At 49.9% G+C, this 26,805-nt stretch overlaps 1 protein-coding gene across 1 annotated transcript in view; it reads right to left on the reverse strand.

Moving 5' to 3' along the window:
• Nucleotides 1–8,471: 8,471 nt before the first annotated feature.
• EMP2 (epithelial membrane protein 2) overlaps nt 8,472–26,805 on the reverse strand; it is a 35,041-nt gene continuing 16,707 nt past the window's right edge. Inside the window, exons 2-5 of the mRNA XM_059693149.1 lie at nt 20,961–21,099; nt 18,744–18,840; nt 15,079–15,225; nt 8,472–11,948 (exon numbers count right to left, since the gene is read on the reverse strand). Coding sequence (XP_059549132.1) covers nt 11,761–11,948; nt 15,079–15,225; nt 18,744–18,840; nt 20,961–21,038 — 510 coding nt within the window. The 5' untranslated portion in view covers nt 21,039–21,099 and the 3' untranslated portion in view covers nt 8,472–11,760. The remainder of the gene's footprint in view (nt 11,949–15,078; nt 15,226–18,743; nt 18,841–20,960; nt 21,100–26,805) is intronic.

Below are 26,805 nucleotides of genomic sequence, written 5' to 3' on the forward strand. Positions count from 1 at the left end.
CTCTGTGCCACAAATTCATCCCTAGCAGACCTGAACGAACAATTTGGGACAATGGCCACCAGGTGGCAGTCATGCCTCTTTTCCACATTTCTGAAATTAAAATGAAAACTTTTTGGTGTGGAAGCCAATTGATTGTCACAGTACCGCTAAGTCACATGTTTGAAAAATGGTGCCCATGTAGCCCTTTTTTGCTGATATCTAGGTACCCCCTGGCCCTTCCCTCCCAGACCCCCACAGGTTCTCAGTTGAATTTTATTCTCTACTTGATTCACAAACTCTAACTGGAATTGCCCTAGCAGTCAATTGGCTTTTCTAAACTCAAGAGTCAGAAACTCTTTCCTGGCTGTGTTCCCCGTCCCAGAGTGTCAGTTCTTTCTGGAAATAAAAGCCCTTGCAGGTGGATTTATTTTACCATCAGGCAAACCATCCCCTCCTCACTTCATTCCTCCTTGCACCCTTTCACCAAATTGGAAGCGAATGATGGAGACTAAAGACCATTGATGTCAGCTGAGAATTCAATCCAAGTGGGAAGACTCAAAATGCAAGGAGACTATGGAAGCAACGCACTCTGTGTTGTCTGTGATGAAATGTACAGCTTTTCTGATGGACTACGTTGAATGGCAAAATGAAGAGCACAGAAATGGCTCACATTACCATCCCCACATCAGCTCTTCCCCTCTCCCTGTGACAAATAAGCACAGAACAAAGCTTTCCAGAACAGGGCGACGCCATGCAGACATAAGGGAAGAAGGAAGGAAGGAAGGAAGGAAGGAAGGAAGGAAGGAAGGAAGGAAGGAAGGAAGGAAGGAAGGAAGGAAGGAAAAAGGAAGGAAGGAAGGAAGGAAGGAAGGAAGGAAGGAAGGAAGGAAGGAAGGAAAAAGGAAGGAAGGAAAAAGGAAGGAAGGAAGGAAGGAAGGAAGGAAGGAAGGAAGGAAGGAAGGAAGGAAGGAAGGAAGGACCTTCAGAGTTGTCAAATGACGCAAAAGTTAAGCGTCAGAGGGATTTATGTGAGGGACTGAGGATGGCCCCCAGAATTTCAGCACAGACTAGAGAAGGCTCAGAAAGGGGCAAAGCGACCATCGAAAGGAGAGGGACTGATGGAGACTAGATAAGATGCAGCCGCTCAATAGAGTGAAGGCCAACGGGGATCTCCATCCTCACTGCCTAGGAGAGAAACACCGACTGGCCTGGCTGGGTTACACATCACGAGTCACCTTGGTTGACCTGCCCACCATCTTGCCCCCAGGGAGAGGGCTCCCCAAAAGGAATCGGGGGTGTTGTTACCAAGCAAGGGGATTGCATATTAGACAAAGAAAGCAACAAACATCCACATCAACGTGATGAACAGGTATTTTGAAAACCTGTGGGTCACGAGTAGGAGATGAGATTTCCCTTTTTAAAATGTATCATTTGGGTTGAACTGAAGTCGGGTCATTGCCTTTCCAACTCTCCTCTGAGGCCCGCTGTGTGTCTGTCACGTCTGGCGAGACAAAGGCCAGCAGCAGCCGAGAAGGTGGGTTATCCCGCCTCCTGATCGGAGCTGCCTGGGCTAGTTTACAGGGTTAAGCACCCCGTGAAATATGCCCAGTTTGATCCACCGACAGCCTGCAGCCCACATCCCTGGAGAGCTTGTGAAAATGGCAGATTCCCGGGCCTCACCCTTGAGGGTCCCACTCACTGAATCTGGGATGGGGTCCAGAACGCTGCATGCTCAGCACACTCCCCAGGGAATTCCACGGCAGCGACTCCATGGACCACACTTCAAGAAACGGCTTTTCTCCCGCGAGCAAATTACAAAGGCGTTTTCACACACAACCAGACAGAACTCCAGGCTAAATGTGAAACCAGTTGAGCTGCAGGTGAAATCTGGCAAGTTGATGCATTTTGCCCCATTTTGCCCACTGGCTCCCTCTGCCTCCTTTGCCAGAAAACAAGCCAAGCAAGACTGAGACAAGCACTGGAGGCTGAGTCATCCTCCCTTTAATAGGTACTCTGGTTACTGTGTCAACTCACCCAGAACCAGGGAGGCTGGGGAGGCAGGCCACGCCTTCTAACCAGCGGAGGCAACTCTGGGAGGGTCCATGTCTGCAGCTCTTGCTAAAAGGGGCAGCCCACCACATGAACTCCCCGCAGCCTGCCTCTCCCACCCACCCCTGGGAAACCCCAGGCAGCGGCTCCACGAGCTGGCTCCACCCTTTTCTGCTCTCCTGGTGCCTCTCCTCCCAGAAAGCCCAGGTTCACGTGAGCTCAGCCACCACCTCCTCCTCCAGGAAGCCCCACTGTGTGTGACCTCTGCCCCCTCTGGAGTCTTCAGCACTTGTCTGAACCAACCCCTTAATGCTGCCATTAAAAAGAATTAGGATGGTGGCCTGGCCAGCGTGGCTCAGTGGTTGAGCATTGACCTGTGAGCCAGGAAGTCACAGTTCGATTCCTGATTAGGGCACATGCCTGGGTTGCATCCTTGACCCCCCAGTAGTGGGGGGGCGTGCAAGAGGCAGTTGAGCAATGATTTTCTCTCATCATTGATGTCTCTCTCTCTCTCTCTCTCTCTCTCTCTCTCTCTCTCTCTCCCTTCTCTGAAATCAAGAAAAAAATATATATGTTAAAGCTAGGATGGTAAAAAACAAAATGCATAACATGAAATCTCCCCTCCTAACAAAGTGTCCGGTCCAGTGTTGTTAACTATTGGCAGGATGTTGTACAGCAGCTCTCTAGAACTTTCTCATCTTGCATAACTGAAACTCTGAACTTTTGAACAGCAACTCTCCATGATCCCTTCCCCAGCCCTGGCACCCACCATCTACTTTCTGTTTCTATGCCTTTGACTACTCTAGGGACCTCATGTAGGTGGAATCAAGAGGTGGAAACAATCTAAACAGTCATGGACAGAAGGATGGATGAAAGGAATATGGGATGCATGTGCAGTAGAATATTATTCCGGCATGAAGAGGAAACGCAGTCATGTGTTACGGCCCGGACGAACCTGGAGGGCATTACGCTAAGTGAAATAAGCCAGACATTGGAGGCGGTGATAACCCATCCCCCGTGAGCATCCTTTCTTCCCTGCTGGTTCTCGTCTCATTAAATACTGTGCAATTCTGACGGTCGTTAGATCGCACCTGAGTCATAACGTGGAGCAGAGCGAGGTTCTCCGCCCACGTGCACGCTAGGATCACCTGGAGAATTTTAACAACTTCCACACCCAGGCCGCTCCCCAGGCCGATTAAAGGGCAACCTCGGTGGGATCCAGGCTTTGGAAGCTTCCCCAGTGGCTCGGGCAAGTGGTGAGGTCGAGAACCCAGGACTTGGAGTCAGAACATCTAATGTCAAGCCTTGAATCTGCCACATACCTGGCAGGTGGCCTTGGCCCAGTGACTTGACAATAATAAGGGGTGGATAGCCCTGATTGAGCACTGACTGTATCCAGGAAGCAGCGGCCCAGAGACATCAAGCAGTTTGCCCAAAATCACACAGCCGGGAAGTGCTGGGACCAGATTTGAATGTAGGCAGCCAGCTCAGCGGGGTCCATGTTTCCTCCCATCAGATATCTGGGAAGGTCTGGGGGGCTTTCGGGACAAGGGCTGCTGTAGGATGGCAAAGAGGAGAGGCAAGCTCCAGAAAAACACAAGCCCAAACAGCTAAGAGGACAGGTGTGGTGGTGGCTTTGTTAATACCCGATCCCGCATCACCAACTCCGGGCCCACTGGGAATGTGGATGCTCTTCTGGCTGGGCTCTCACTCTCCATCGGTCCTTTGACCCTCCATTCCTCTCTGGATGAGGCGGCAGCATATCATGGCAGCTTAACTTCCCCTCCTGGCAAAAACAAAACAAAAATCCATCCATTTGCCTCCCTTTTCTTGCATGTGTCCAAGCCCCTGGTGAAATGACACTTCGTCTTTCTGTGTTAGGCAGTTAGACCCGAGCAGAGCAAGGACGATGGGCCAGGTACGGCAGGTCGCCAGAGGGAAAGCCCTGGGTGCCTAGCAACGGGCAAAACTGGGAAAACAAGGACCCCGCCCCCAGGGTGGCCTTTCCGCCCCTAGCACTGCTGGTCATGTGATTTAGACCCCCTGACCTTTCATACCGCTGGCCATGGGGTTCTGACCCTCCCCTGACCCTTCCTGCCCGGGCATGTCGAGAGTCACGCAGTAGACCCCCTCGGAGGAGGAACGAGGGGCCGAAGAGGGGCATCAGGAGCTCCCACGTGGGCCCGTGCAGACCACTCCTTAAGCATCGACCCCTGGGGATAACATCTAGGCCTCAGCTGTGTGTCCGCTCCAGGCCCCGAGAAGCAGCAAAACCAGGCAAATGCTGCCATGGCCGACCTCGGGACCAGCTGCAATGACTAATGACCCCCAGGCCTGGCGCCGACCCATCAGTGGAGACCACGATCCTGGAAGGACACACCTGGAAAGCTGATGCATATTCTATTAAGGTCCTCCCCTGGGCCCGCCCCGAAAGCCCCCACCCTTAAAAGCCCTGAGGACAGAGCCCCAGCACACTCTCCCTCCCAGGAGCACACGCAAGCCTTTCCCATCCTCCTCTCCCCCTCTAGGCGTTACCTTTATCCTTCTCCCTCCTGAGCTCTAGGGCCCCTTCTTTTGCCCCTGTAATTTGTTTCCTGAGCCCATGTCTGCTATGGCTCACTGTTTCTACCTCTAACTTTCCCTATAGTTTGAGTCTTGGGTCTGAATTCTTTTCTAGCCAGAACCCAAGCACCAAGGTTTCTGAACCCAGGTCCAGTCTGACCCCACCCATCTAACACCCGGTGCCACTTTGCTGCCAACACCGCTACAGAAAATAACTTCTTTTTGGTTGCTCTGGTCTCTCTGTTTTAGTCGATAACGAACATTGAGCACATGTGCAGTTTGTTTTGGGGACCAGGCACATCCTGTGCTATTCCCCTGAGTGTTCAGAGATATGCCAGGGGCCACAGTGGTAGGCTGTCATTTGCTTTGCCCACTGGTGGGAGATGTTTTGGGCCCGCCACCTTCACTAGCAATTTCCAACAGCACCCTCACCCTCAAGCTGCCTATGGTTGCCAATCACCATATTTCCTGGTGCATAAAACCCTACAGCAGTGATTCCCAAATGAGGGCAATTTGCCTCCCCTCCCCAGGGGACACCTGGCAATGTCTGGAGACATTTTGGGTTGTCACAGTTTTGGGGTGTGTGTGCAACTGGCATCTAGGGGGTGAAGGCCAGAAATGCTGCTAAATATCTGACACGCACGGGACAGCCCACGACAGAGAATTATCTGGCCCAAATGTCAGTTGGGCCAACACTGAGAAATCATAAATTCTACTCAGACATCCAGTTGCAAACTGTAAATCTGTCTCAATGTAGTAATATTATAGTAACTGAAAGAATGATCACAAGAATCACATGGCTAAAAATTAATAAATTGAGCTCAATGAAGATAGGTACCCAGCAGTGTTCTGGTCATAATAGAGTTAAATGTAAAGTAATGAGGAATAACTCACGTTAGCTTCTGTCAGCTCTGTTGGATTTGGCTAAATTGGATGTGAAACGATGTAATCTTTGCTGCAGTATTTTATTGTTCTGTTGTGTGGCCACACACCATCACTAGGAGGCAGTAGCATTACTTGCTCATTCACTCTGGCCACTTGGCCTTCGATGTCCATAAAGCAAAAACATTGGAAGGAGGAAAATTTTTGGATACATATTTCTTGGAGGGGGTGTAGAAATCCATATACACGTCTATATATAAAATACTTCTCGTTCCAGGTTTACTGCTAAAGGTAAAATGAAAATCCATGTGATTATGTACATAGGTCTGATCCCTTAAAAGGATGGCTTGCAAACTTTTGTGGTCAGCAAAATAACCTGAAAGGTTTATAAAATTTAGATTCTGGGTCATGACCTTAGAGATTTAGCAGGTCTAGAATCTGCATTTTCACAAGTATTCCATCTGTACCCTAAACGGTTTCACACACACACACACACACACACACACACACACACACCTTAGGAGTGTAATGTGTGGGACACACCCTCTTCTTCGTTGTGTTCACTGACAACCATACAGTAATCTGTAATAATTATGATTTTCTTGATTTATTCTTTCGTGTTAAACCAAATAATTAACATTTATAAATAAATTCATTTCTATTGTAAAATCATTGCTTAAATTCTGTAAATTAGTTAGTGTTTTCTTGTCTGGGAAGTTCTTTATCTGTCCCTCAGTTCTAAATGATAGCTTTGCTGGGTAGAGTAATCTTGGATGTAGGTCTTGCTTTTCATAACTTTGAATATTTCTTGCCAATCTCTTCAGGCCTGCAAAGTTTCTGTTAGAAATCAGTTGACAGTCCTATGGGAGGTCCCTTGTAGGTAACTAACCACTTTTGCTGCTTTTAAGATTCTCTCTTTGTCATTAACCTTTGGCATTTTAATTGTGTCTTGATGTGGACCTCTTTGGGTTCATCTTGTTTGGGACTCTGCACTTCCTGGACTTGTATGGTCTATTTCCTTCACCAGATTAGGGGAGGTTTTTGTCATTTTTTCATATAGGTTTTCAATTCCTTGTTTTCTCTCTTCTTTTTTTGGTACTCCCATGATGCAATTGTTGGTCTGCTTGAAATTGTCCCAGAAGGTCCTTATACTATCTTCACTTTTTTGGATTTCTTTTTTGCTGTTCTGATTGGATGTTTTCTGTTTCCTTGTCTTCCAAATCTCTGATTTGATCCTCTGTTTCATCTACTCTACTGTAATGTATTTTTCTTTTCAGTTAGTGTATTCTTCATTTCTGACTGGTTCTTTTTATGTTTTCTAGTTCTGTTTCTGTTTCTACCTCTATGTTTTAGTTTTTACAAGTTCATCTACTCTTCCCCTAAGTTCCTTGAGCATCCTTATAACCAGTGTTTTGAACTCTACATCTGGTAGATTCCTTGTCTCCATTTTGTTTAGTTCTTTTTCTGGAGTTTTGTTGTTCTTTTATTTGGGACACATTTCTTTGTCTCCTCATTTTGGCAGCCTTCTTGTGTTTGTTTCTATGTATTAGGTAGAGCTGCTATGTCTGCTGGGCTTGGTAAAGTGGTCTTATATAGTGGGTGTTCTGTAGGGTCCAGTGACATAGCTTCCCTGATCACCTGAGCTGGGCACTCCGTGTGTGCCGCTACCCCATGTGGGCCCTCCTGTTGTAGTTGAGCCTTGATTGCTGTTGGCACCTCAATGGGAGGGATTTATCAGGGGGCAGAACAGCCTCTGTCCCATCCCTCTTCAATGATGTTCTTTGAAAATAAAACTAACCAGTAAATAACTCCTGATACCTGTCTATGCACCTTTGGATGAGTCAGCATATTGAAGGTCACACCTGAAGAGCTAATGAATATTCTGCTAAGACCTCCTCTGAAACCTTCCCTAGGATTCCCACTGGCCAGAGAAAGATATAAAGCCTCAAGACAAAGGATCCATGGCATGCTCTTGCTAGAGCACCTCCACACCTTGTAGCTCTGCTTTCTTTTTCCTAAACTCTATGGGTCCTCACAAGACTTGCCACCAGGGGAGCAGCAGGCAGCGGCAGCTCATCCCAGGCTTATCTCTGAACCTGTCTCCAAGACCCCCATTTTCTCTGACTTTCCCAGTGAGCTCACTTCATTTACTGTGACCCATTTCTCAGGGAGCCAAAGCAGCCCCACCTCAGCTCTCTCCTTGCTCCTTCTACCCTAAGCCCTTCCTTTGTTCCACTGTCCCCAGCTTGAATAAACGTGCTCTCAAAATCACCTGGACTTGCCCTAACCAGTTTGGCTCAGTGGATAGAGCGTCGGCCTGCGGACTGAAGAGTCCCAGGTTCGATTCCAGTCAAGGGCATGTACCTTGGTTGCGGGCACATCCCCAGTAGGGGGTGTGCAGGAGGCAGCTGATTGATGTTTCTCTCTCATTGATGTTTCCAACTCTCTATCCCTCTTCCTTCCTCTCTGTAAAAAATCAGTAAAATATATTTTTAAAAACCTGGACTTGTGTTGCACAATCCTTCCTGCACAAAGTCAACAACCTACACACTACTGGTCAGGCCTAGACAGACCCCCTCTGGGCCCAGACCCCACCCAGTAACAAAACTAGTACAAAATAATACTGAATGTAAGCCGTACTGAAAAAAAGAAAAAGGAAGAGAAAGGATTGGCTACATATTTTGTGGAAACCATTGCAAAATGAGAATGTGGGGCTGTTTGCTGAAATATCATTACGAAGTATAAGATGGTGTTAGCAGATCGTTAACCCAGTATGAATCCTTCTGGAAGCCCAGGTCCTGGGCAGTTGCGGTTGGTTCATCCAGGCAAAGGTGGTGGGAGTCTGTCCTATGACGAACTGTCAGGCACCAACTGCTGGCTGTAAAAACCACACCTTCATCTCGATGAGAAATCTAATGATCCCCTGCCACTCGACATGGCAGCATTTTAACCTAGATGCTGGCACGCATGGGCACATTCGAGGCTGTGGCTCTGGGTGATTTGGTTTTAAACTTTATTTTTCATGTACAGTTTCAGATTATACAAAACATAGAAAATGTACTATTTCAAAGGCACATTAAGGAGAAAGTATCTAACTACCCTAAAATCACATTTGTCCACAAACCAAGGTTCAGACTTAACCTCTAGGCCTTTCCCTGCATTTCCTCATCACCACCGCGCCCCCAATATACAAAACTGCCCAATGCACTGTATTGTAAGTAGCCTTTCAACGATTAGCAAGTTTAGTCATTCCCCACCCAGGCAGATTTTAAATGATGCTACAGCTTCTATCTAAGCTACTATGTTTAGTGTGTTTACATACAGGCTTGGGGGTCCAGGTGTCCTCGGCATCAGTTAATACAGAGCATCCCAGGACCTCAGCCTGTCAATTAGGGATGCACACAGGCCACCAACCTGCCGCAGAGGATGGAGGATTGGGGGGAGGTCTCCAATTCTCCCGCGTTCAGGTATAAATATATACATTCACTCAGAGCTACACATCAGTTTTCCAAACTCACTTGACAGAGACCCAAAGTAATTTTAATGCAAATAACAAAATGAGTTAGTCTGTCTCCATCCATAGCCCCCCCCCCATTGAGAGAATTACAGTACTGTATAAAAATGTCCTAACATGCGCAAACTACAGTTCCTTCAAATACAGTTGTTACCAGTAATATATTTGGTCCTAATTTTTGCTTCCTGGATGTCTGTTAGTTTCCTTTGTTGTTGATGTAACTGATCATAAGCACCGAGTGAGGGCTGATTCTGCCTACAGGTGAGAAATGTGGGTATTTTCTCCCCGACACCATCACCTCGTTCCCACCTCCGCAATGCAGGGCAGGCAGCTCTCATGAGTCACAAAACCTTGGCATCGCGATGGATGTGGATGCTAATGCTGTACAGTAGCGGCGACCAGCCAGGAAAATCCATGGGGTCATTTCAGATTCTCACGCACCCCTCAAGTTTTGGAGAAGGAAATTCGTGCATTGCCCGGGGATGAGGCTTACCAGATTCCTGGTTCTGAGGGCTGCTGGTTTGTTTCCACATGGCCACCAGGAAACTAGAGAAGAGCCACCTGGCTGGGAAGCTGGGGGCACTGTAGACCCACCTTCCTCCACAGGCTCCTGTAGCATCCTCCAAACCCCAAGCATGTGGCTGCTCTGATCCACCCCACGCCTGAGTTTTCCAGGAGTGGCACCCTGTCCTGTCCATGGCCCGATGTCACCCTGCACTGTGCTGGTGGCCTCTCTGTGGGGCGGGTGTCCTGCCTCGGGGAGGATGCCTGGATTTGCTCGCCCCTGTGTTTTCAAAGCCTCACAACCTGCCCGGAACATAGCAGGCACGGAGTACTCGGTGGAAAATGAACAATGATTGAATGAACAGATGGACAGAAAAACCCAATCCTGCACTGAAAAGGAGTCCACGGTGGCCCCAAAGCTACTCAACACAGAACTGGGCTGATGGCAGATCGCTGAAGCATTTAAGCAGCACCAGTGCCGAGACGCGGCCAACAGGTCGCACTGGCCCAGGCATGCTTCCCCAGAAGCACGCTCAGCACCAGAGGAAAAGGACTGAGGCGCGCCAAGAGCTCATTCAACGGGGGCACGCCCCAGGGTCAGGCGCATTGCCGCACACCTCATGGTGCATTTACACCGAAGGACAGACTCCCCAAAGCCGCATTTCTCAGTATAGTCTTGGAATTGTCTGGAACACCCACCCCCCTAGACCCTGACAAGGCAGATTCCCCCGAGTGGCACTTGCGCCCTCTCAAGTCTGAGAACCACCGCAGACTGGGTTCCTGTCACTGCTTCATTGGCTCTCAGGGCCCTGGGGTGCTCCACAGAACTAAACGTCCTCTTGATGGAATCGACAATGCTGCCCAATAAATGCCAGCTGCACAAGTAAGAGAACGATGTTGAGGGTGATCTCCATGCCTCCAGGGGCATTTAAAGACAGGCAGGCACGAAGCAGGTTCCCTCCCACCCACCGGCCTCGCTTTTCAATCCTTGGTTGCCGTCCTCGCAGCCTTCATCACAGTTTTTAATTAGTTTTCCTAATTGGTTTTTAATTCATCTTCTCCTTGGACGATGAGCCCCAGAAGGAGAAATGATCACCCAGCCTTATGCTGATGAATGAATGGATGAATGAATGGGTAAATGAATGGATGGTGGATGGGTCCTCTGAGGCTCCAGAAATGTAATAGAGGCCAACCAGCTTAGAAGGCAGGTCAGGACGAGAAGGGGGAGGCCTTCTGACTTAGGGCTATAAGGAGGCTGTGGCCCCCCGCCTGCAGGGTGGCTGGGGTGTGGGGCCTGGGCCTGGAGGTTGGGTGGTCCAGATGAAAGCAGCTGTGGCAGGGACAGGGAAGAATCAAGAGCTGACGGAGGCCAGGGCTTTGGTCTGCAGTGGGGTCTAGACCCACCTCCCAGCTTGATATGATGAGAGCTTTAACGTTTGTGAGGAGGCAGTTATGCTCCCCGGGTTCTGGGAGGTGGCCCTCAACTTTAAGGCACATAAGCATCACGGAGGAGCTTGATAGCAATGCAGGCTTCTGGGCCCCACTTCTGAAGACAGATTTTGTAGGTCTGGGGGTGGGTACCTGATAGTGTGCATTTTACAGGTGTACTAGGGATCACAAGATGAAAGTCTTTGCCTCAGGGTGAGCCCACATTTGAATTCCCCTCCCCCAGGCAAGCAGGTGACATCGTCTGCAAGTTTAGGTGGCACCTTCGGGACCTAGCCCGTTATAGGCAGTTAGGGCCGTGGTCTGGTACAGGCAGAACACCAGGGTCCATACCTGTTTCTCACATGGAACTTGGCGGAATACCTGAGGAGGTTTCATCCCTCACCTGGCCGCCCCTCACCTCACCTTCCACCACTAAACACCCAGAGACTCGGGAAAGGGAAGCTGAGATGAGGATGACATGGTATGGCCCAAACCTAGGGGGAGATGTCCCCCGAGACCTGGCTTTCTCGGCCTCTTGTCCTCACATCACACCCCCGTGGTAAGGAAACATCCTGCTGGACATTTGAGGATTGGAGCGTGGCTGGATTTTTGGCTTTGTCTTGTTGGGACTTTCCGACGGCGGGAGTTCTGAATTCCAGCCTTCACAGTCCGTTCTCTGATCTCAAGAATGCAAAAACTCTTCTCTTTTTTTTGGCTTTTAAAGGAAACAATATGTTTGCTAGAAAAACCACAAAAAAAACAAAACAAAAAAACGGATTATATACAAAACGGTTATCTGGATGTAGACTCTGCACTGCGCGAGAGCGACCGAGCGCCGGCGTCTATTTGCGCTTCCTCAGGATCAGGTACATGAGGCCGCTGATGAAGGTGAAGGCGAAGGCCACCCACGCCAGGATGAAGGAGTAGCCGTACGTGCCTTCTGCGGTCAGAGTATAGAACTCCCGGTTGTGGTTGTGAATGTCTTGGCGTCGGTCTGTGTAAATGGAAGCTGCAATCATGACACACAGGCCTGGGAGAAGAAAAGTGAAGATACCAGTAAGTCATGGGCCGCAGCGTGTCCCAGGCCCCTGCGGGGACTATTAGAGACCAACTTAAGCTTTTATTGTTACAGGTGTTTGTTTTAGTCTATTGGAACGATGATAACGAATATTTTACTTGACTATCACTGCCTCCCCTGTCACCATTTTGCTGCCCATTCTTGCTAGCTGAACCCAATTTTTATTTTTTTAAATATGTGTTTATTGATTTCAGAGAGGAAGGGAGAGGGAGAGAGAGATAGAAACATCAATGATGAGAGAGAAGCATTGATCAGCTGCCTCCTGCATGACCCCCACTGGGGATCGAGCACACAACCTGGGCTTGTGCCTTGAATGGGAATCAAATTGTGACCTCCTGGTTCATGGGTCGACGCTCAACCACTGAGCCATGGTGGCCAGGCTGAAGACAATTTTATTTGGGCAGCCGTGTGCCCAGCCCAGAAGACAAGACATCATGTATCTAAGCCAGAGTTGAGCTGGACAGTTAATAGTTCAAGCTTTGCAGGCTCTGTACAATGTCTGTCCCCCACTACTCAACTCTGTACTTCCCCTTGCATACTACTTTAGCGGGTTAGGTTGGGAGGGAATGGCCGGAGCTGTGGCAGCCTTTTGGGGGCCATGAGAGGGTTGTCACTGACACTCTGAGGGTGATGGCATAGAAGGAGGAGAGGTGTGGGGGTTGGGGACACTGCTGCTGAGCTGCCGGACCAACTCTGGCACCTTCCACCTCCTATTTGTTATATTAAAAAAGTAAAGGTCTTTGTGGCTGAAGTCATTGTTAATTGGAATTTTCTCTTACTTGCAGCCAAAGGCAACTTGACTGAATCACAGACATGAATGCTAGGATGAGGTTAAGCACCCTGGTTTTCCTGGCGGGACCTATCGCCTCCCCTGGCCAGCTAGGACTGTCCATCAGGGTGCCAGCCCTTCTCTAACTGGGGGTTGAGTGTATGACCATCTCTGCCGATCAGATTGTTGTTCCTGGAGGCTTGAATCGAGGGAAAAGCCACACTGTCTTCTGATTCACACGGATTCTGCCAGCATCTCGCTGAAGTGACTGCCCATCAGTTCCTGCTGCCTGGATCCTCTATCCGAGACCTGGTGTCCAGCTTCTCCTTCGAATCGTGTGAGCTGCCCCGGCATCCGGCTCTTACGTAAGTTATCAGAGCGTCTGCTGCTCACACCTGAACATCACTGACTGATATGGAGTCCAAACCTTGCAGGCTTGGGGCAGAAGAGGGAGGGGCAGGTCCTCGGCCAAAAAATGGTCAAAGGAGTTGTTGTGGACGGCAAAGGGGTGTGTGTGGCTTTTGTATCAAGGTAACCAGTTTTGACTAAATGGCCTTCAGAGACAAACAGACACATGGAGACAATAACAGAAAGGAAACTTGAATGGGAATCTCCCCAACTCCCTCTCTGCGTGTTACGTGTCGAGATTCGATGGCCATTAATGGTGCGAGTAGTGGAGTGTCCATGCCTCTCACTGCGAGATACAAAGAAAGTAAAGGAAGAGGCAGAGCAGACACCCCCTCACGGGTGCCCTTAGGCAAGTTGTATTGCTTCTCTCGGCCTTACTGGGTCTGGGTCTGCGTCTCTGCTCCCAAGTGCTGGGCTCATGGATGAGAACACTCATCCCCAGGTTCTAACCAACAGGTCAAGATGGGCCTTTGGGGTCTGCACTTTAGACAGGTCCCCAGAGGGATCCCGGTGGACTTGGGGCTCAGGGACCAAGGGACCCTCCAGGGTCTTTTATGATCGAAATGCTCTCATCTCTGCCTGCACCCTGGCTTGTCAGGTAAGGTGCCCTGAGGGAAGGATGCTGTCTGTGACCAGCCATCCTGCTATGCCCAGGACTGAGGGGTTTCCTGGGATGCAGGACTCAGTTTTAAAACTGAGACAGCCCAGCCGGAGTGGCTCAGTTGGCTGAGCAGTGTCCTGTGTACTGAAGGGTCGCCGGTTCAATTCCTGATCAGGGTACATGCCTGGGTTGTGGGTTTGATTCCCAGTCAGACAGCATATGGAAGGCAATCGATCAATGTTTCTCTTTCACATCGATGTTCCTCTCTCTCTCTCTCTCTCTCTCTCTCTCTCTCTCTCTCTCTCTCTTCTTCAGCATGTCTTCAGGTGAGAATTAAAAAAACAAAAAGTAAAACTGAAACAGGTGCAGGCACACAGATCACCCTGGTGTGTGGTAATGTGCCTTGGGACTATGTTGAGGGCATGGCAGGCCTGGACTTCACTCTGGGCTGCAGAGAATGAAGTCTGGGAGACAGACAGGTGGCTGGAAGGGGGTGGGAGTTAGCACCAGGCAGCAGGCGGTCTCTGAAGTACAGAGTTCTCATCCTCCGCAAGCCACCCGTTGTCTCCCGACTGGAAAGTACAGTGGAAGGTGTGTGTGTGTGTGGCGGGGGGGAGGGCTTCCAGTTTTTGTCATCAGAAAGCTTTAACTCTCTACTGAGGAACAGTAACGCACCATCATGTGGTGGCAGAGGCTCCTAAAACTCACAAGTAGGGCAAAGTGCTCTGGGACACCTTTTTTCTCTAAGTCCCTTCAGGATTGAGGCCGTGTCTTGTTCATCTCTGTATCTCCAGCAGCCCCCAAGGGCCCAAAGCAGGCACATCTAACGCCAACCAGCCAAAAAAAATGACGAAAAGCCAGTTGGTGGCTTCCCACCAGCTTGGGAAAAAGACCCCCAAATCCTAGCAGGCTTACAACACCTATGAGTCTGGCTCAGCTCACACCAGGCCTCCCACCCCAGTCTCTACACTCCAGCCCCACTGGCCAGCTAAGTCTCTTCTATCACAGGGCTTTGGTCATGCTGTTCCCTCTGCCTGACACACTGTTCCTTCCCCTCTGTACCAACAGAGCACATTCTGCAGCAACTCCTACTCACCCTACAGATTCCAGCTCAGGAAGGATGCCCCCCCCGCCCCCGACTCCCTAACTAAATCCAAACTCCAAAATATGAAATGTCCCACGGAGGCACCGGGGCACAGCTGCCAACCTCTCCTTTCCAAGTCCTCACCTGCCACCCTCCTGGCTGGGAAGTGAGGGGGTGGGGGTGGGGGTGCCGATTCCAGGAAGCCTGTCGTTTCACTTACATGACATGAGCTGGATGATGGAGGTTAAAACAAACCTCTCTCCCTGCTTGAGGCGGAAGAGCTGGAGCAAGAAGATCAGGAAGGCGATGCAGCAGAGAATGGTGGAGAGGATCATGCTGGCCTGGACCGCCTGCATCGTGGAGTAATCTGTGGGAAAGGACAACAGCGCGGGACTGAGGACCGCAGGCGGCCTGGGCCCCGGGCGCAGGGACAGTGCCAGCTCCGGAGTGGGGGGATGAGACCAAAGTGCAGGGAGCATAGTGTGAGCACAGGGCAGTCAAAGAGTCTTTCCTCCCCATCCCCCCGCCTCTAGTGTCCACTTGTGCACTTGACCCGAGTCCCGTGTCCTTGTCTGGAAAACGGAGAACCACCACCTGCTGGGCATTCTTCCTGGCCTGGGTCGCTGCTCCCACATCCGTGGCTCTCGCATGGGGGAGTATTTAAAAGCACAAGTCGCCAGGTTCCAAGCTGGCAGATTCTGATGCAAGAGCTCAGAGGGGACAGGTCAGTCTGCGTGTCCGGACTTTAGCGAGACCTCTGGAGGCATTCTCGGGGACGTGGGGCCCTCAGGACTGAGTGTACATTTAAGAGAGTGAACCTTGCGCTCGCTTCTTAGGAAAAGGAAAGCGAAGTTGTTTCAGATGGGCCTGAGAGTGTGGCTGTGAGCAATCGGGGTACGGGGGAGCTGGAGCGAGACAGGAGCCAGTCTGCGTGAGGGCGCCGCACGGGGAAGGACACAGCTGGAGCCCTGCACCGAAGGTGTACAGAGGGGTCGAGTGCAGGGCCTGGAGCCGCCTGCGTGGACCTCAGTTTCCTCACCTGTGAAATGGGGATAATAATAGCTCCCGCCTCAGCAGGCTGGGGGAGTGGGGTGAGCTCATCCATGGAAGGATTTTAGGGGGTGCCCCCTCAAAGGGAATGCTATGTAAGGGCTGATGTTATCACCAGGACGCAGGTAAGATGGTTGAGGGGACAGTGCCCAGAGCTGCAGAGGAAAATCTAAGGAAAACCTTCCTTTTTTCTTTTTCTTCTTGCAATCTTGCCTAATAAATGACTAGAGGGAGGCACAACGTTAAGCTCTTAACGACATGTTAAGCAACGGCTCTGAGCGTGGTCTGGCTGCGCGTGAAGAGCCGCCGGACAGCATGGAGCCCCTCCCCCACTGCTTACAGTGAGGAACGAACCCTCTTCCCCTCCCCCAACCCCACATGATCGCATCCTAGGGAGTCCAAGAACAGGCAGAGGGAAGGACAGTGGCAGAAGAGGTTGCCCTCGGAGCAGGGGGTGGTGGGAACTGAGCTAAGAGGGGCCCGAGGGAGCCCTCTGGGGGACGGAATGTTCTCCTTCTTGCCTCGGCTGGTGGTTACAAGGGTGCACACATAATTGTCAAAGCTCTTTGAACTGAGACCTTAAGGAGTCTACGTGTTATAGCTCCGTTCTGTTCCAAAAACATCTGGGAGGCTACACCGAGAAGAACTCCATCAGAATCTCTGGTGGTGTTGGGACCCGGCCTGGAGGGGGCGCCACCTTCAACGTGACCCTCTCTTTCTGCTCTCTGCCACGTGGGGACATGAGAACCAGGCTGTCTGCAAGCCAGCACGAGTGTCTGTTCTCACCAGACACCTGATCTGCCCGCGCCTGGGAGATATAAATGTCTGTTGTCCAAGCCACGCACCGGCCTATGGTTACACGCTGCCTGGACGTAGGCAGACCGTGGCTGTAGGAGAGGACAGAGGGTTTCTCAGCGTTGGGGGGTGGGTGCAGAAGGCAGCGCTGGTGGCCGATGAGCTCAGTGTAGGTGGAGGCCAAACAGTGCACTGACCAACGACACTCACCGATGAGAGGGGTGCTCACTGAGCTCTTGTTTAAATGTGTCTACGGAGCTCCGGGAGCTCTCCACCTGGCCCGTTAGCACGCGTGTAGCACCGCTAATATCTGGGTTTACTGGTGGTTTTGTTTTTAACAAGGAAAGAACCGGACGCAGTCTCGGGACCTTCAAGAGGCAGATGCATCTGGTGAGGGTTTAATTACATTTGATTTTCAATGTAGCATTTTAAACAGAATTCCCTTCCTTTATGGCAAGTGATTCCAGGTGAGCATTTATGTAGGGACATAAAGTCCCCTTCAAAAGAAATTGATGTAGGAAACCGTGAGCAGGTTTAAAGTAGGGTCGGCAGGCTTTTCTGTGAATACTCTGGGCTTGGTGGCCATATAGTGCCTTGTTACATTTTTGTCTTTGTTTTTTGTCTTAACAACTCTTTAAAAATGTAAAAACCGTTCTTAGCTCATTGGACTGAATGTGGCTGGTAGTTTGCCAACCCCTGTTATTTTAAGGAAAAGTAACAGGGAATTAAATAATTCCACGTAGAGGATGTGGAACGCAAATAATAGAGACTTGGAAACATTGCCATGGAGCACAGCCAGCTCGCCCAGCTGGCCACGCACACGGACAGCCGGGGCTGCAGAGCGCAGGGGAGAATGGCTGTTTCCCGGGTCAGGGGTTAGGGTGGCAGATAAAGGCACCGAGGGGGAGGGGTGTGGCAGGGACCACGTGATGCGGTTTAGAGCTTCAGCGGCGATCACTTCAAGACTGGAATGCTGGCTCCATCATTTAGTCCTGGATGTGTAACCTTGGGTTTCCGCCCTGTGCCTCAGTTTCCCTACCTTAAAACGGGGCCAATGGTCCCTGACGGACAGGGCTATGAAATTGCTGAGGTAAAGGACTTAGCCCTGTGCCTCGCAGTAAGCCTTCAGCAAATGATGCCTTCTACTGGGATTTCTGCTGCTTGTGTTATGAATGTTGATATTGTCACTGACGGAATGGTGAGACTTTAGGAGTCAGTGAGCAGGGTCCCTTGCTCCCTAAATAGGATGGCCAGGTTTGGTAAACAAACACACAAAAACACACACAGGATGCCCATTAAATATGAATGTCAGATAAACAACACATAATTTTTTAGTGTAAGCATGTCCCATGTTAATATTTGGGGCATACTTAAATTATTTATGGTTCCCTGAGATGCCAAATTTAACGGGGCATCCGGTATTTTATCAGGATGCCCTCCTGCATCAGTTCTAGAACAGAACACAGAGCCATCCTCTCCAGAGTGGAGGAGAGTAGCAGCCGGCATGTGTTTAAGTGGGATGCTCTGCATTTGCAAAGCCCTGTGGTACTTCGGCTCATGCACAGAGGCAGGCGGGGCAGGTGCAGCGCTTCTACCTCCATTTACAGCTGAGGATACTGCTGTTCTGAGCACTCAGATGACCTGTCCCAAGGCAAGGTGACACAGCTCACACAGGAGCCAGCTGTTGAGATGCTGGGAAGTGGCACTGATGTCAGATATAATCTCTGAGCCTACGGAGAGGGGAGGCTTGGATAAGTGAGAAGGGGGAAAGATTCTAGATAAGGGCTGAAGCTGAGAAAGTGCGAGGAAGGGAAGCTCTGCTTGGCCAAGACACAGGGATGGGTGGGCCCAATGTAGCGGGGGTTGGTGCGCCCTCCAGCTTCCGGCTTCTCCACCCCCTCCTGTCTCCAGCTGCCATCGTCCCTGCTGAACCCCTGGCCGGACCCCTCCCATCATGCTGGGTGGCGGAGAGGGTGAAGAGTCAGAGGGCGGGGAGGCGGCCTCTTTCTCATCAATGCTTCCCCATCAGCTGCAACTCACAGGCAAAGCTGTCGTCGATGTCTGTACAATTGGTGCTGTTGACTGTGAAGCAGACTTTCCAGACATCTGCAAAAAATCCGTCTCCTACCCACCAGGCCTGTAACACAAAAGGGAAACACAGGGAAAGGCTGATGGGTAATGATGAAAACACGGACTCCTGGTGGGTGGGAGGCACGGGGTGAATGGGCGCAGTGTGCGGTGTGCGTGCGGGTCACCGGGGGAGCTGGTTAACGTGCAGATTCTGATTCAAGAGGCTGGCAGTGGGGCCTGAGATCCAGGCTCAGGTGATGCGCCCAGGTGATGTCCACCTGGTCTGAGTAAAGGACAGGATGGTCCAGGCCCTCCTGAGGTGGAGGAGAGGAGGCCAGGCTCAGTTGGTGGAATAAACAGTGGTAAATTCCACCAGGGCCACAGGGGTGAAGGCAGAAGGGAGTGAGATAATGAAGAAACTGGTCGGGGAAGGGGGAGCCTGTTATGAATGAAATGATCAGGCGAGACTCTCCTGTCTTCAGTCCAAATGCTTTCATTTCTCTCCTGCTTCTGCTGTCTCCACCCCCCAGAAGACAGGACTCTCCCCCACCCGTCCACCCAGTCACAGACATTCACTGAGCACCCACTGCGTGCCCTGCTACAGCGCCAAGCACAATTCCTAACCCATGAGCAACCGGTGACTCACTGACTGGCAAGAATGCCCATCTGTGTCTGCCCCGTGAGCGCCACAGTCGTGTGCATACGCAGGAGCGTTCCATGGGACTGAGCGGCGCTGTGGCCGATGGCTTTTCTGCCCCTCGTGTCTGTCTATTCTGTTCACTAAGTCTGCGACCATTTCAGAACCCCAGAGGACCAGGTGCAAGACACAGAAAAAGGAGATTCTAAAAGAACATTCACTACCATTTATTTCACCAAGTGCGGGCCCTCAGGCTAACGGCAAGTGAAATACTTTTAACTCCCGGCATCACTGTGATCCCTGCCCTACCCACTCACGGCTGTTCTTCAGGAACCTGCAAGAAGCCAAACCCGATCACTGCATTTATCTGCCCTTACAGGATCCAAGGCCAGATCTGTAATGGTTCCAATCCCAGCTCTGCCACTTACTGCAGTGTAAACTCCAGCAGGGACCTTAACTGCCCTGAGTCCCAGTTCCCTCACCATAAAACAGGGCTAGGAGAGGGCCTATCTTGTAAACTTGAGGTCAGGATCAACTGAGATGATGCACATAAAAGGGACTAGCCCAGGACCTGGCCAGTGTGAGCGCACGCTAAGTGACAGGAGGTGTGATGGTCTATGATACTACTGCTATGACGATTAGGCATCAGGCAGAGCTGATGGCCACTTGTAAGGCGCATTTTTTTTAGCTGTGTGAGCAGTGTTTCTGACTTGAAATGTCTCTGCAGTCTGAAATGATCAGGATTGAAGCCAGACCTTTGGATCGAGGTCTGGGCCACAGGGGACCTTTGGCAAAAAGCTTCATTTCCAGCTGGCAGGGATATTAATCTATGCCAATAGATTATTTACCTAATGCATTCCTGCCATATGGCTGAGAGCTGGACACTACAGGACAGGAGTTCAATTTTTCACGGAAGCACGGGCAGAGTCAGAGAGTCCCAACCCTGGGCTCTGCTGGGGAGGGCAAGGCCAGGGGGGCCAGCAACAAGGGCTTCTGTCAGTCAGGAGATGTCAGAAGCGAGAGGGACAGAGATCCCCTGGGATGGGTCACCTGGGAGCTAGGGCAGTGGTCCTCCACCGAGGATGATTTTGGCCCCCTTCAGATATTTGGCAACGTCCGAAGACATTTCTGGTTGTCACAAGTAGGGGTGGGAGTGCTGCTGGCATCTAGTGGGTAGAGACCAGGGACGTGGCTAACCCTCCTACAGCAACAAAGAATGATCCAGCCCAAAATGACTGGCCAACCTAGTGCCAAGGTTGAGTCATTGACCTCAGGAGGGCTGAATTGAAGCCGAGTGCCCAAAGGGCTTCCTACAACCAAAGCTTTTGGGGGAATCAGAGATGAGAGGACCAAGGTCCCGGCCCCACCTAAATGTGGATGCTTCAGACCCCAACACTTAGGCCAGAGCCCTCAGGCCCCAGGCTCAGGAGGTGGGCATGCCCTGGTGGGCAGGACAACCCCAATTGCAATCACCTTGGGGAGTTCTTTAATCCTACTGTTGACGGCAGGACCCAGGGGCTCTGGGATGGTCATAAGGAAAAGGAACTTACATTGTCGATGGTGGCGATGAAAAGCAAGGCCGCGGAGGTGATGTGGAAGATGATGATGAAAGCCAGGAGCACCAACATTTTCACAGGGCACGGTAGGGCAAGGGGTTGCGTTGAAAGCCCAGAGAGAGCAGGAGATGTGCTAAAGAGGGTGTGAGAAATTGGAATTTGTCAACGACAAAATTAAAATGAAAAACAAGCAACTTTTAATGGGGTTTAAGAAAATAAAAAACAGCTCTTCCTGTCTTTCCTTGCCTGCATATTTTATCAGACAAAGTCTAGAGCTTTCTTTTCAAAGCTGTTCTTCGTTGCATCCAGACACTGAATATTCCTTGTGGAGGATTTGGGGTGAGGACCAAATAGAATCCCTACTTAAGAAAAGCATCCCACCTCCTCAGTGGCCTGCCAGGGGCACTGAGGGGGGCAGGAGGGGCTGTGTGGGGGCTTAAATGCTGTCTGAATCTCCCTCCCACCGGGCAATGCTCTGGGGATATCACAGCACCGGAGGAAGCTCACCCTCTGAGTTGAGTATTCATTATCACAGTCTCTGCTGTGTAACAAAGCAAAGGTGGTCATGATACACAAATATTTCCTAGTGATCTGACCGTTTATAAAATTAACCCTCACTCCAACACCCTTCCTCTTTTTTTTTTTTTTTTTTTTTACAGAGAGGAAGGGAGAGGGTAGAGAGTTAGAAACATGGATGAGAGAGAAACATCGACCAGCTGCCTCCTGCACACGCCCTACTGGGGATGTGCCCGCAACCAAGGTACATGCCCTTGACCAGAATCGAACCTGGGACCTTTCAGTCCGCAGGCCGACGCTCTATCCACTGAGCCAAACCAGTTAGGGCCAACACCCTTCCTCTTAATACCTATTCTCATTTGAACAACATCCGACCACTAAATGCAAATACAACATGTAGCAGACAGCTGCCATTCATTTTTTTCTCCCTCGGGGCACTGGAAGACTGAATTTCCCAGACTCCCTTGCAGTTAGGTTGGACCTCGTGACTAATTCTGGCCAATGGGCTGTAAGCAACACTGGTAGGTGTCATTTCCGGTCTGAAGCATTTCCGCATTCAGAAGCAGGTGTGAGTTCTCCATGCTCCCTCCCCCTGATGACATAGCTGGGATGGTGCAGCCACAACACACTGAAATAGAATCGTTAAAAGAGCCTTTTCCTGATACCAACTCTCCCACCCAGAGAGTTGCACTGTGCCAAACCCTCCACCCTTTCTCTGTCAGCTCTCCCCTCGGCGCGTGCTCACTCTCACTCCCTTAGTCCCTGACCAAGGCCGCCCTCTGAGACCCAGGACCTTTAACAATGAGCCAGGAGCTGTGTGGCTGCAGGGCTCAGCCTGGGTGGCCCCAGCTGTGACTCTGCATCATCATTTGGAAGAACCTAGTGAACCAGCTCAGAGATTCTTCCAATTCTTTTAAAAAGGACAAACCCCCTCTTTGTTTAGGCCTGCGTCACTCTTAGTCACTCTTAGCTGCCATCATACGCTGCCTGGAAAGAGATGCATTTCTGATCCTCGCAATAAAGGAAAAGACAAAAAAGGCTCCTGCACCACAGATATTACATCAATGCCAGCTGGAATGCAAAATGCCAGCCTCATCAGGCAGGGCCACAAACTTCAGGGTGATAATGGCTTTACACATTGTCCAGCTCAGATGACACAAATGCCTAAGACTTTCTGGAAAAGGAAAAGAAAGGCTTTAACTCAGTCTTCCCCAAAGTGTGGAATTCATGTTACAAGGCATGATTTTGGATGGTGCATTGATATGGTATCAAATAACAATGAACCATGTAGGGAGAAAGCCCTCATGGGAATGGTCTGAGTCCACCAAGGAGAAAAGACCCAGTTTGGTCCTAGCCTGTCTCTAACATGGGCCATTTTTTTTTAAAGCAACAATAAGCAGAACTTTTGGCAAGCCATAGTGTGTAGCTAGAATTAACAATGTTGCTTTGATATTATAATGTTTATTTTAAGGTTCTCTCTTTTTAATTTTTTTTTCATGTATTGATTGATTTTAAAGAAAGAGGACAGGAGGGAGGGAAGGAGAAAGGGAGGAAGAGAGATTGAGAGTGATGTATTGTTCCACTTATTTATGCATTCGTGTGATGCTTCTTGTATGTGCCCTGACCGGGGATCAAACCCACAAAATTGGTGTATCTGGACGATGCTTTAACCAACTGAGCTACTGGGTCAGGGCTAAAGTTCTCTCTTTTTATAGAAATATCATATATAGTAGAGACATAAAATCTCATTAAAACAACTTTATTGAAATTTTAAAAGAGTGAGTCATTTAAAAAATATATTATGTACATAAAAGGACAGGTGGTCTTCAGTGTTAGCAAAAATCCTGGGGGTGGTTCTCAGAGCCCAGTGTCTGGACGCGTTGCTTTAACACCTGAGAGTGGTTTCAGTTGGAGTCCCAGACATTAGGAATAATCTCCTGCACAGAAAAGGGTAAGTGTATACAAGGGGTTAAGTCAGGTCTTGAGTCCAGTGTAAGGCGAAGGCCTTGGGGAATACAAGGGTGGCTAGAGATTGGTTTGAATTGTTTGACATCCGGGAAAATTGGAAATAGAGAAGTACTCTCCCATGATGACACCTGGAATTCAGATCTAGTGACTCACCAGAGCTTTGGAGGAAATTATTCATAAGTAGAGGAGATCCCTTGAATCTTTAAAAGGGACTAGAAATGACTCTTTACTCCTACATCTTTTTTCTTTTTTAAAAACATATTTTTCCCTGACTGGTTTGGCTCAGTGGATAGAGCGTCGGCCTGCGGACTCAAGGGTCCCGGGTTCGATTCCGGTCAAGGGCATGTACCTTGGTTGCGGGCACATACCCAGTGGGGAGTGTGCAGGAGGCAGCTGATCAATGTTTCTCTCTCATTGATGTTTCTAACTCTCTAGCTCTCTCCCTTCCTCTCTGTAAAAAAATCAATAAAATATATTTTTTAAAATATATTTTCATATCCTTTGACCCAACATCTCTACATTTTTTAAAAAAAATATATATATTTTTTATTGGTTTTTTACAGAGAAGAAGGGAGAGGGATAGAGAGTTAGAAACATCGATGATAGAGAGAAACATGGATCAGCTGGCTCCTGCACACTCCCTACTGGGGATGTGCCCGCAACCAAGGTACATGCCCTTGACCGGAATCAAACCCGGGACCCTTGAGTCCGCAGGCCAACGCTCTATCCACTGAGCCAAACCAGTTAGGGCTACTCCTACATCTTTAAATCAAAATAAGTCTCCCTATTCTATTCCTACTGGCAGCCACTCACCCCAGTTTCCTATGACCCCTTCCGGAGATAGTATCTGTTATGTGGGAACGCTTACTTTCCACTCCTCTTGCTTCCCTGTAGAGCAGCGGTTCTCAACCTGTGGGTCGCGACCCATTTGGGAGTCGAACGACCCTTTCACAGGGGTCACCCAAGACCATCGGAAAATACATATATAATTACATATTGTTTTTGTGATTAATCGCTATGTTTTAATTATGTTCAATTTGTAACAATGAAAATACATCCTGCCTATCAGATATTTACATTACGATTCATAACAGTAGCAAAATTACAGTTATGAAGTAGCAACGAAAATGATTTTATGGTTTGGGGTCACCACAACATGAGGAACTGTATGAAAGGGCCGCGGCATTAGGAAGGTTGAGAACCACTGCGAGGGAGATGCACCAGAGTAACACTTCTGGCCTCATGCCCCACCCCTCACTCACTCCTTCGCTTCTGATTGGAGGAGCCATCCCGTGTTCACTTCCGGGGTTGGTGGCGCTCAGCCATCAAGGGGCCACTGTGTATGGCGATGCTCTTCCCTCCTCTCGCCACTAGGCGTGTCTGAGCTTCCAGAGTCCCAATGCCCCTTGGCTGGAGGGGCTCCGGGGCCAGTGGAGGACAGGGGTGTGGAGCTGAGAGCTACAGCAAGCGCATTTGGCCACCGTCTGAGCGAAGTCAACCCAGCCTTTCTCACCTGCTCATATCCCCCAGAGATCATTCTTTTCCATATGAGTGCACCTGCTTCTTGGATAGACTGCCTGGTGTTCTGTTGTAGGCTATGCCACAATGGACTCCACTAGCTCCCTATCCAGGCCCATTTCATTCATTTCCAGGCTTTTGCTGCTCCAGGCTGCACCGCCAGTGAACATTTCTGAACTTACTTCTTGGGCAGATTCCTAAACCTAGAGATGCTGGGCCAAAGGATATAAACGTTTAATTTATTGCATTTTAATTTTTATTCATTAAAATCTGATTTACTGCAAAGCATACTAGGAACTGTTAGTGCTGTGTCAGCCTTGATCTTCAGAGGGTCTTCAGGAGGTAGAACGTATTGGACCAACTCCTATGCATGGCCTGGGTGGGTGGACAAGCCTTGGTTTCCTACCTTTGACTTATTAACACCCCTATTTCCCCTGGAAGTATAATTCCGCCGCTACAGTCCAGCCTCTGCATGCCCACGGCTCTTCACAGCGGCGCTCAATCCTTCCCACAACACACACCCATGTTTCACTCCTGGGCAGGGACTCGGTGGGCCCTCTCGGGAGATACTGAAGGGCAGACAGCTCCCTGGCCTGGGTATTGGATGAAGGCTGGCCCAGCAAACCCAGGGTGGCATCACATTTATGCTTCCCATGCACAGAAACTTATTTTCCCTTAAAAAAAAGTCATATTGACCCCTTGTCTCCCCCACCTCCCCCATCCTTGCAGGACACAGTGCTCTGCTGAAGCAGAGTTCCCAGAGGGAACTGCCACCCCCACTGGGTTTCCCTCACATTGTCTAGGTCTCAACTCAAGCAGCCCCTCCTCAGAGCAGTGTCCGTGATCATCCACGCCCTCCAGCAATGTCTATCCCCCATCATTATCTATCCCAGTGGTTCTCAACCTTCTGGCCCTTTAAATACAGTTCCTCATGTTGTGACCCAACCATAAAATTATTTTCGTTGCTACTTCATAACTGTAATGTTGCTACCGTTATGAATCATAATGTAAATATCTGATATGCAGGATGGTCTTAGGCGACCCCTGTGAAAGGGTTGTTCGACCGCCAAAGGGGTCGCGACCCACAGGTTGAGAACCGCTGCTCTATCCCATCCCAGCATCACCGATACCATCCCTTGGTTTATTTTCTTCGGAAAACTTTCAGTCTCAACGAATCTTATTTGTTCACTTGTCTATTACCTCTCTCTCCCTCTGTCCCCTGCTGTGCCCGGGCACAGAAGCTGTCATTTTCCCTCTGGGGAAATGGAGAATTGAAAAGGCCCTTGGAAAACCCAGCGCTCTGATTGTCCAGAGACAGGAACTGGGAGGCCATGACTGGCTCCAGTCCCACAGTGAAATGGGAGCAAGGCCAGGACTTAGGGTCTCCTGGCCCCTCTCCAGTTTCCCTTGGGAGACCCCTCGAGGGCGCATGACGATCTTTCAACAGCCAATGACCATTTCCCCAAAGTCTCTGTCACTCTCCAGCACAGCATTCGCCAGGCAGTTCAAACCAGGGCTGTTTTCTTTTGGTGCCGAGCAGGGTGTGGTAAGAGGCCACCTGGGTTTGGGCGTTCACCTATCCAAAGGTGGGAGGCCGCACCAGATGAGCTTCTCCAGTTCCCATCTAGAAATCAGAGTCTTACGATTGGCAGAACTTCTCTTTTTAAAAAAATATGCTTTGATCTACATAGTCCATGGGCTGATTAAGACTAAAAAGGATAATGGAACCAAAAGGCATATGATGAAAAACCACAGCCCTCTGCCCTACCCCAGTCCTGATCCTTTTTGGCTTGAACTTTTTGGCTGTCTTTCCCTCCACAGTTCCATATTTCCAAAC

Source organism: Myotis daubentonii, chromosome 4 (genome assembly GCF_963259705.1).
Source record: "Myotis daubentonii chromosome 4, mMyoDau2.1, whole genome shotgun sequence".
Taxonomy (NCBI): domain Eukaryota; kingdom Metazoa; phylum Chordata; class Mammalia; order Chiroptera; family Vespertilionidae; genus Myotis; species Myotis daubentonii.